At 38.2% G+C, this 11,381-nt stretch overlaps 1 protein-coding gene across 1 annotated transcript in view; it reads right to left on the bottom strand.

The window, feature by feature from the left end:
* Window positions 1-20: 20 nt before the first annotated feature.
* Txlng (taxilin gamma) overlaps window positions 21-11,381 on the bottom strand; it is a 49,293-nt gene continuing 37,932 nt past the window's right edge. The window contains exons 6-10 of the mRNA XM_040744085.1: window positions 10,290-10,409; window positions 9,406-9,480; window positions 6,641-6,733; window positions 4,044-4,139; window positions 21-2,972 (exon numbers count right to left, since the gene is read on the bottom strand). Coding sequence (XP_040600019.1) covers window positions 2,634-2,972; window positions 4,044-4,139; window positions 6,641-6,733; window positions 9,406-9,480; window positions 10,290-10,409 — 723 coding nt within the window. The 3' untranslated portion in view covers window positions 21-2,633. The remainder of the gene's footprint in view (window positions 2,973-4,043; window positions 4,140-6,640; window positions 6,734-9,405; window positions 9,481-10,289; window positions 10,410-11,381) is intronic.

Below are 11,381 nucleotides of genomic sequence, written 5' to 3'. Positions count from 1 at the left end.
CAAAGAATACACAGAAGCTGTTAAATTCATCATACATATTTACTTAATCTATACAGAATCGAGTAGATAAAATCAGATTCACGTTAGTGAAAAATCTCTACAAAATGTCTTTGAAAAGCAAAACAAGACTGCCTCTTAACAATTCATATCCTCATGAAAGACGTGGGCTGTAAAAATAAAGCAGTGTGTTTAGCACAAACTAGAAGATAATCTGCATCATTTTTTCACAGTTATTTCCATCTACAGTCTGAAAGAGGTAGATTTTTCTGCAACACCTGAGAACTGAATTGTGATAACCAGGTGTCTAATAAAGGCAGTTGCATACATAACTAAAAAATACTGGTCTCAAGACCAGGAAATGTACTTCTACAAGTCTGAGGATGAAATGGCCTGATATCAAAGACCCAAGTTTTCGCTACATTTTGGGGTCTACTGCCACTATAAATATACATCAAGATTGCACAGTAGTGCACCAAATGCAATAAATGAATTCAACATTTAAACCTTTTCTTGGCCAGCCTAAGTAGCATTACAGTGTTCTAGAATATAGGATGTGCTACAAAGCCACAACACTGGGCTGGTGAGGTGATCACTTTAGGGGAGGGTATCCTTCTCTGAGGTCCCATTTGTTTTTATTCACAGGGTAATGGGAGGAAAGATTCTGAATGCATCCCATACAGAATCTCTATCCTCCAAACATCTAGCTAAAAAATGCATACAAGCCAAAAGCAGCAGGCCAAGACTGTTAATCACATTGCTTTATAAAGCCCTTGAAAATATGCAATAGCTCCAAGATTTACAATCTTCCACACAGGACAAGCACCACAAAAAATGTGGCAGGCTACACACATGGCTTAATAAAATGTTAAGAGCTGTGTATCCAGCAGACTTATGAAATGTGATCATTTGTAATAATTTCAAAGTAGATTATATTTCTAATATACTTTCACGAGAAATGACCCAGTATTTCTAGTAGCTGAAGGTGGGAGAATATTTATAAGATGCTATTAGAAGGTACTGTTTTTTTGTTTCTGACATACTTTGACAGTAGAAAGATTATAATCTACTTCATGAATTTCTTTTCCTCCACTGTCTGACCCCTTGATTAACATGACCAATAGTGAAAGTTTAGAAAGATAGAGTGTTTTCTATCTTTCAGTCAATTTTCAACTGTTTGAACCCCGGTTTAGAATGTCACAGGAGTGTACAAATAAAACTGAGCAAAGAGAAATGGAGTTTATTCAGTCCAGTAAGCAATTCAACAAGTGTCAGTCTGATAATTTGCTCAATAGAATGTGGTGTCTCAGTTTTACATGAACCTTTTTCAAAATTACTTTATAAAGCATTTCCATGCAAATTATACTGAGATAATAAAGACATAGTGATTTGCATGGTTGAACCACATTCAACACTGAGAAAAGAACATGTTAGGTTGCTTAGTTTTGAAACTCCCCAAATTTAAAGTGTAGAAGCGTTAATAATACTGGTATGTTTTAAGTGACAGCATCAAAGAGAGGAGAAATGCACCAGAAAGCATAAGTTAAATGTCTTTTTGACTACGTGTAAACAATCTGCCAAGTCTTTCCAAGATAAAAATACTGGTTCCAGTGTTTTTACTTTGGAAATTATGTTCAGTTAGTGCTGATTTATAATTTAAATTCTCTTTCAGGAAACAAAATAACTGGCGTTCTTTGCTGATGGAACTTGTAAACCCAGGGCCTCTTACATGATAGGCAAGTGCTTACCACAGCCTCTGGTAAGAGTCTTAGAGCAAATGAACAACCAACTTTCATATAGGCAAAATGTAGGGGGGAAAAAGCTTTTGTTTAATATAAGCTCCATATAAATTTATTCTTCTAAACTCAGAGTACTGCAAGGAAGAGCAGTTTTCAAAGAACAATCAGGTTTTTGTGGGAACAAACTACCACCATCCACTACAGTGATCATCAGGTAGTTCAAATTAACTTCACATATGGTACATTCTATCCAAAAACCAGCACAGCATGACTTTTTAGTGACAGAAACATTAAGTTCATTCATCCAATATTTTGCCTATTTTGTCCACAAATACCCTTTTTATATATGTTCTGCCAGAACTTCAAGGTTATGTGGTCATTTCAAATTGTCAAGTAAATCAAGAGAACTAATTTGAATGAAAAATGCTAAGCTTGTTTCTGACCTGTCCCCCCATTCCCCTTTATTTAAATAGGCTGTTAAGCAAAGGTATTTTCTTTTGACTAACATTAATGGGCCAAGATGCTTAAATTAAAATTGTTTACACATCAAGGAACCATCGTGAGAACATAGTTCCTCTAATGGCCCTGTCTTGATGATATTTTAATTAGGAAACTTAGGTGCAAGGAATAGGAAGAGAGAGGACAAAGCAATGAAGACATGCACTCCAACACAGGGGGAAAATGAGGCAGATGTGCAACATAGTTGAAGGAAATTTATAGATTAAAACTATTTCAAATTGCTAAGCAGCCTCCTGTACCACATAAGTCCAGTAGTTCTAAGAAAATACAGATATGGTAGAAAAAGTAAGAAAATTTTCACCACAAAACCAATAGTTACTACTAACAGAGGAAGTTATACACAAAATATATCTCTCAATACAGTGATCGCATTTCACCCTAGTCAACTGACTCAATGCCTTGCGCAGAACCTGAAGATGAGGGCTTTTGTGCAGCACTTCTTCTCTCACTCACTGACTTGGCCTTGGCCCTAGCCTCCAAGTGCATTCCCAGGGCTCTTCTTGAAGTGTTCATCTCCTTGAACGAATCCAGGGCAGCACAGGGCTGCATCGCAGGTGACACCAAGTCCCCATCTGCTGCTTTGATAGAGACCTGCTCTTTCAGGACTTCCACCTTCTCGTTGAGCTCATTTCTCTCTGTCTGGAGAGCCCTGCACAGCTTCTCTAACCGTTCCAGTTTTATCTGAAAGGCCTTGTACTCTTTATCACGGACAGTTTTCTGTTGTTGTTTTTTTTAATAAAAAACAAAACCAGTCGACAGTTCCATAACCTCATTAAATACAAATCAGGTATTGTTTGTAAATAATAAATAACTGAGCTGAACCACATTGGAAACTACCTGTTACTGTCTATTATACACGTTTAGTTTCTTCAGAAACCTAGCAGTCAGGTTGGCAGACCTTGACTGCCTATGCATGTTAAGTATAGGACTGCTATTTAACATAATGGTTTAAATTTCATTTCTTAAAAATAGATGAAATCCCCTTAACTTGATAAAAATTTCAAGTTAACTTAAGAAATTGAAGGTAGTTGTCCAAAGACTTACAGATCTACTAAGCTTACTTAGAACACTTTTGTTTTGTTTTTTAACACCGGGTTTCTCTCTTTAAGTCTGGCTGTCCTGGAACTCATTCTGTAGACCAGGTTAGCCTTGAACTCACAGAACTTCCTGCCTCTGCCTCCTGAGTGCTGGGATTAAAGGCAGGTATCATCACTACCTGCTGGATTAAGATTCTTATACACATGTACTATATTGTGCAGTCCTGTCAAAATTATGAAGGTGTGCAGTGACTGCAAGCAGTATACTTTCCCTTGTAACATGTCCCAAAAGTACTTTTTTCAAGTAGAAGGATATTGGGGGTGTCTGCTAGCAGTCACACTAGGAATGAGCTTCCCTAGGCCTGGACTCAATGCATCAGGCACCTCTCAGTTGGTTTTGTTTCTGTCCTAAAGTAGCCTCAAACTCATAGAAATTCCCGTCTCTGCCTCCTGAGTGCTGTTAAGGGGCATGGACCACCAAGCCCAGCCATCTTTGGATTCTTGCAGATGCTTGACCTAACTTGGGCCTAGTGAATTAGCACCACTAGCTGGGTTCTAGCCATCCTACTATCTTATAGGAGGAATTGTTACAGATTCAAGTTTGAGAAAACATTGTATCAGAGGATGCTTGATCCTGTTTTCAGGACCCTCTACCACTATCCAGCTACCAGGACGGGCATCAGTCTATTCAGTAACTATCATACTCTATGCATAACTAACAACACATCCTAATATCAGGAAGCCATCTTACCTCCTCAGCCATCTGCAGAAGTGCTTTATTATTATTTTCCCATTTGGTGCGCCATATTATTGTCTCCTTTTCCAGTTTTTTAATTTTCTTTGTCATCTGTGAATGAACATAATTACAAATTTAAAATACTAAGTTAATTAACAGTTAAAATTTTCTTTATATGTGTGACATTTTGACTATGTATGTGCAAAGCATATGTGCCTGGTGCTCTCAGGAGGTGAGAAGAAGGCATCAGATATCCCGGAACTGGAGTTTTGAATGGTTGTGAGCCACCGTTGTGGATGCTGGGAACTGAACTCCATCCAGTCCTCTGCAAGAACAAGTAAGCTTAACTTCTGAGCCATCTCTCCAGCCCCTAAATTCTATTTCTTATTCTACTGGCTATTCTATCACAAAAAGAGCTTTAATATTGCTCCCCTCTCTGTCACTGTATTTGCCTCACTGAGCTTTCAACTTTGCCTTCAATGACTAAAATTGATGTGCTACTACAAGATCCAATCATTTGAGAACTAGAAGTGGGATTTATTTGTTTTTGTTGTTGTTTTTTCTTTGAGACAGGGTTTCTCTGTGGCTTTGGAGGCTGTCCTGGAACTAGCTCTTGTAGACCAGGCTGGTCTCGAACTCAGAGATCCATCTGCCTCAGCCTCCCAAGTGCTGGGATTAAAGGTGTGTGCCACCACTGCCTGGCTTAGAAGTGGGATTTAATACTTTGTGAGAAACTAATGTTTTAGTTATCTTCACAACTCATACAACTTCGCCCTTGAATTTTGATAAAGAGAATAAAACAGGCCAAAAGAAAGTTGAGAGAGAGAGAGAGACAGACAGACAGACAGACAGACAGACAGACAGACCAGGCTGGCCTCAAATTCAGAGATCTGCTTACCTGTGCCTCTGTATTGTTAAATTCAGAGATCTGCTTACCTGTGCCTCTGTATTGTTAAGATTAAAGGCATGTAATACCATGCTTTAGCAAAGTAACATTCTTAAATCTCTGCTACAAGAACTACATTTTTAGAAGCTGAGAATGAGGTTTATCTATACCTATCAATTAGTTACATTGTCAATATTTCTTTGTTCACTGAGTTCACACCAGCTATGATTCAAGTCTGGACACTGAGCCAGGTGCTGTTAGGGGAAACAACAGAGCAGACCATGCCTTCTACACAAACTAGGATAAAGGCAATGGAAAGAGCTCGTGGGAGAACTGAGTTGAGTACTGACCCACAGTGATCTGTATTTTTCCATCCCACAGGATCTTCTACAAGGATAGCAAATTTGGGGAATCCTTGTCTTGAACTGTGTTCCACTTCAACAGTGAGCATGTGCTGGAATTCAGCTAATACTTACTGTGCCTAACAGTTACCCCTCGATCGGATTATCAACTCAAAGAACTGGTAGGCAGAACAAATCTGCTGCTCATGAAATTCTCCAGATTACTAGGTCTAAAAATACTTCAGGGTGGTAATCTGAGCACTATTTAGCTCATGGTAATTGAGCACATGTTTAATGAGCCAAACACTATCTGAAATTGGTGGATCTTTTTTATTTCCTTTAAAGGGACAGAAGGCCAGTAAGAAGGTGTTTGCCACCAAGCCTGATGGACCTGTTTGATCCCTGGAACCTACATGTGTAAGGAGAGAGTATGCTCACAGAAGTAGTTCTCTGAATTCCACACATGTGTACACATACAAAGTAAATGGGGGGGGGGGGGCACAAAGTCAGAACTTGCTTACAATCACATGTTTTTAAGATTTATATTTTTTATGTGTATATCTATGTGCACATGGCTGTGGGTACCCATGCAGGCCAGAAGAGGGCTTTGGATTTAATTGTGTATATTCATGTTTCTGGGGGGGTATATGCACATGAGCAAAATGCCCACAGACAGCAGAATAGGGCATGACCCAGAGCATGCATTCTTGGCTATGTAAGATGGAGTAATACTCATGGCTTACACTGTACATAATAATACTTTTCAACACCACTTTTAAAATTTCTTCACTATAGTCCTGATGTGTGTACATGTAGTACCAGTTATCTGGCATGGGAGGCTGAGGATTGAGGCCAGGAGAAGTGCTAGGAGTCCTAGAATTCAAGACCAGCCTAGGCATAACAAAAAACAGGGTGTTCCTTCAAATTATGTCAGTCTGGTCTACAAGAGCTTTTTAGTGCAGGCAAGAAAAGGAATTTTTTGAAAGGATTAGAAAGAAGTAAACCTATTAAAAGACCTATTTCTAATGAAGTTAGCCAGGAGTTGGTGGTGCAAGCCTTTAATCCCAGCCCTTGGGAGGTAGAGGCAGGTGCATCTCTTGAGTTCAAGGTCATCCTGGTCTACAGAACAAGTTCCAGGAGAGCTAGGGCTACAAAAAGAAACCCTGTCTCAAAAACAACAAAAACAAAAAGAATTACCATAACTAAAGAATTCTAAAATCATAAAAATAGCTATTTGGGAGCACACTAAAGAATAAAATGACTAAATATAGCCCTGTATTTGGGAAGAGATATAAAATACAGTATCATAACATAAATCACTCCAAGTAGCAATAAAAAACTCATAAGATCCCTTTTATATTTCAGTCAACTAAATATACAAATACCTTTTCCATTTCCTGCCTGAAGGTTGTAAAAAGTTCATTGCTTTTTGCCATAGTAGTCTGGAATTCTTCAAACTTATCCATATAAAGAGAAAGCTATAGAACAAAACAGAAAGTCAGTTATTCTGAGTTCCAGGTAAACAATTCAAACTCATAAACACATGACAATAATGAAGAGTAAACACCCAAACTCAGGAAGCAGACAGATGGCTGACATTCTAGTAACTTACAGAGATCTAGTACCTGGGAAGCTTATTGCTGTTAACACATTTAAAATGCAGGAACATTAACATTAATTATAATCCCATTAGTTAAAACTCAATGAGTATGGCAGATATTTCACATACTACAAATGTCCCCTCCCCTACACACACACACACACACACACACACACACACACACACACACACACACACACACACACACAAACTAAAAGACCATTTTTCTGCAAACTTCTTAACTTAGTATTAAGGATAGCTCCTGAGTGCAGGCAGAAAAGTAGTTGGGGATAGTGAGATGATTAAGGAAAGAACAAAAACTAAGAAACACCAATTTTTCTTTTAACTCCAAGGAATTTGTGTTCAAGATAAATTTATATATAGTCACCCCACTCCATATTATCTTTTAGGAAAAGCCTCCAGAGAAGAGTAGACATAGTGTGAGAGTTAGAAGAAAAGAAAAGCTTTAATTAAGTTCCAAGAGGGAACCTTCAGAGATGGTCTAATGTCATTATAGGGAAACAAATCCAGAGTAAAGAAGGTTTTCTTCTTCCAAGATTATGAAATAAACTTTATGAGGGAAAGACTGGAAAGACAATTAAGAGTGCTTGCTGTTCTTGCAGAGGACCTGTGCTCTGGTTCCCATTGCCTACATGGAGGTTCATAACTATCCACAATTCCCTCTTCTGACTCTGCACCAAGCACGTACCTACACATAGGCAAAGCATTCATGCACATAGGACTTTTAATCTTACAAAGTAGAAGGGGCATTTGTAGAGTGCTTGTTTAGCATGTGCGAGGCCCTAACACCAGTCCCCAGTAATGAACCAAATAAGGAAGGAGAAAAGAGGAGTACATACAGTTCATTAGACACCAAAAAAAACCCATGTAATCAGTGATGAGAGGAATATTATAGACAACATCATGTAACAAAATGTGGGAGGTTAAAATAATGATAGAAGGCAGCCCACCCACAATTTAGTTCTAGGTGGGTGTGCCATATGGGAAGCACTTGGAGCAGGTGCTGCTATGGGGGAAGCAGCAGCAAAGTTCACCAGGCTAGAAGTGATCACTGGGAGACAGGCAACAAGCAGTACCTGCAGAAAAGTGTAGGAAAAGAACAGGAACTACAGTAGAAGCAAAGGTCAGTGGAGATGTTCTGTTTTACCCTAACAATGCATCTGAGGCTGACAGCCTGAAGTCAGGGACAACAGTCATGCTCAAGTAAAGAGCACTTTCAGCACTTGCAAATTAGACACTAGTAGTTTCAATGAAGCCTGTTGTAACTGGAGATAGGACATCCAATGGAAGGCTGTCTGTTTTCAGAGTTCAGTGTTGGCCAATAGTAGTGCATAGATGGCAACTACCATTACACTTGGACTTACATGGTTAATCATAAAACAGTGGGCCAAAGCAACTACTATGAAATGCCACGGCAAAAGCAGCAAATAAGATCAGCAAAGGAAACAAGATGGCAGGGATCACAGTTTATCAACATCTGTAGAACATGGACTTTATACCTTATCCACATTGATTCTTCATTTGTACAACTGGATGTATAGGACTGACAAGTAATGGATTTAAATTTCCTACCAGCTTTATGGCATGATCATAACCTATGGTGAAAGTTCCATAGACTTCTGATAAATATCTGTCAAAATTTGTACTTTTAAATTAGGCTAGCTTTGCTGGGTGGTAGTGGCATACACCCTTAATCCCAGCACTTGGAAGACAGAGGCAGGAGGATCTCTGTGAGTTTGAGGCCAGTCTGGTCTACAGCCAGAGCTACACAGAGAAACCCTGTCTCAAAAGGATAGCTTTGTGAGAATATAACCAATACTGTAAAATATCCTACCCTATTCCCAAAAAATAGTATCCAAAAGAGGTGCTTATAAAGTTTCATGCCAGACTTTAATGAATTAGTGTGTTTAGAGTCTTATTTTAAAGAGCCTTGCGATAAACTTGAAAAAGCTAATAAAAGGGGGTAGATTATAAGCACAAACACCCAATTTCACCTAGTAAGACAGTCTGTCTTGTACCTTCTCAAGTAAAGAGATAGATGGTACACACTACTCATTCCAAATATTGTAACAACACATACAGAGTCTGGAATGAGGGAAAGCCTTGGGTAAAAGCATTTCACAGAACTATAGGTGTAACTATGGTTATAAGCAGTTTTAAAACAGTTTAGGTGCTAAATTGATACAAAATTACAAAGCAGTTAAGGTATGTGAAATTTTATAACATTCTTTAAATCTGGAAGCTTATCAGCTTCCCTTAGTGGGAAATGAGAACACAAATGTGAACCGTTTTGATGGATAACTAATCATCCCAGTTGGGCTGACATTTGAGAGTGGGAGCCTAAGGCCTTTTGATACTAAAACTAGGGACACTCAAATTTGGATGATCATCCTAAATGAAAAGAGACTTTTTCCTTAGCCTTGGTCAGCTCTTGCTGGGAACAAGCAAAATCACGTTACAGGAGATTCAAAGTATGCATTCGGTGAATCATTTTTCTTCAAATTCTGCTATCCCCAACTATCAAGTTACCTGCTGTTTTAGTTGTACTTCTTGCTGTTTCATTTGTTCATATTTGTGCCTGGATTCTGTTGCTTCTTTTAGTAACTAGAAAACAGAAACATTCTTGCAAAAGCACTAACAGGAATTACAAATGTGAATATGTCAAATGTTACTCCACATCCTTCTACTCACTATCTTAGCAAGAATGATAACCCTACAGATGGAATGAATACCTTCTTTCCAACAGTTGCCACTTACATTCACTTTCCATCATTATGCTTAACAATGCTTATGGAAGTAGAAAGACATCTTTTACTGCTTAAATATAAAGTACAGTGGAGGCCTAAACACCTTTAGAAACTCAGGGTCTAAGGCTATATTTGAAGTGAAAATCACATGTCTAACATTAGCAGAAAACATAGCTAAGTTTTCTGAGAAAGCTACTCCGTGAGGAGCAAGATAACACTAGGTAAAAGGGTATGGAGAAAAGCAATAAAATTAGAGACCAGGTTTCTGAATATTAAAAAAACAAGAGGAATGGAGAGGATGCTTTGGTTGATAGTGCTTGCCTTATATATGCACACAATCCTTAGCACTTCATAAATTGGGTGTGGTGGTGTAAGAGGAACTCATCCTCATCCAGCCAGGGCTACAATATGAGACCCCAACTCAACAAACTCACAAAAAAAGTTACACCAATGAACATAAATCATTTCCCTAGTGTCTACTTGTTCAAAACAAAACCAGGGCAAAGTGTGGTGGATATCTTAATCCTAACACTCAGGAGATAGAGGCAAGTGGATCTCGGAATATATAATTAGTCAAAAGCCTATCATACCCCCATGGGTAACACTAAATGTTTTAGTTAAAATACTGGCAATACCTTCTTTTTTTTCTTAAGGAACAGAACTTACAAACTCTCTCTCTCTCTGATGTTTTTCATCAGCTTCTTTTATCAGCTGTGTCGTTTGCTGAAGTTTGGCATCCACAAGCTGTTGTTGCAATTCCTTGTGTTTGAATACTTTATCAATGTGCTATGAAAGAAAGAATTCTTTCCATCACTTCATGAAGAGAGGAACACAATGGGGAGGAAATATAAGATGTTACAGCACTGTTTGCCCTGCTTTCCTATTAACACCACATAGCTAATAACACTAGATCTTTCTGTTCCTACACCTCCAAAGGTGTTTGACACCACCTGCAACAACACTACTGCCCTGTTGGAGCTAGGTACCAACAATACAAGCTTTGAAATTCTTTTTTTCAATTTTTATATCAATTTTCTTTACATTAGACACAATCTTATTTTACATATCAATCCCAGTTCCCTCTCCCTAAGCTTTGAAATTCTTGTTTCTGCTGTGTACTGAGAAAGTCAAACAAGATGAGAACAGCAAACTAATAAATCTATACATACACACATACACATTTTTTCTGCATTCCTTTGTTTTCTACCCATTAAATTTTGCTAAATTCTTCAGTTGAAGGCTACATGATAAGTCAAAGCCAAGCTAAGGCAAACTTATTAACTAGGTAAATTTCTGTCCTGATAAATCTCAATGCTAGCATCTGATATGAATATAACCATACCCAGTTTGCTGAGTTGAATCATAAGGTGCGTGGAGTCTTACCAGACATTAGGAAAAGGTTGTATTTCCAAATAAAACTGGTAAGTGACTATATAGAGTGAAGCTATCAAAACATGCCATCTTGGAACTACAGAATTAGGATTCTTCCCGTTATAGTATGATATATGACAGGGAGAATGCTAGTGGGTGATGAAGTAGCCTAGGTATTAGCATGGCAGATTATTTTTTTCATTTATGAATTTGAACAAACACATCATTCTCTAATTTGCTATGAACAAACAGCCTATTAAACAATAAAACTAAAAGAATCATCTTAAGAAAATCAGGGTCAGGCCTGGTCTGGAGGTGCACACCTTTAATCCCAGTAGGATGATCTTTGTGAATTTGAGGTCAACCTAGTCTATATAGCAAGCTCCA

Source organism: Mesocricetus auratus, unplaced genomic scaffold, assembly GCF_017639785.1.
Source record: "Mesocricetus auratus isolate SY011 unplaced genomic scaffold, BCM_Maur_2.0 Super-Scaffold_100003, whole genome shotgun sequence".
Taxonomy (NCBI): domain Eukaryota; kingdom Metazoa; phylum Chordata; class Mammalia; order Rodentia; family Cricetidae; genus Mesocricetus; species Mesocricetus auratus.
The sequence above is the reverse complement of the archived record's forward strand: the minus strand, read 5'-3'. Positions and strand labels throughout refer to the sequence as shown.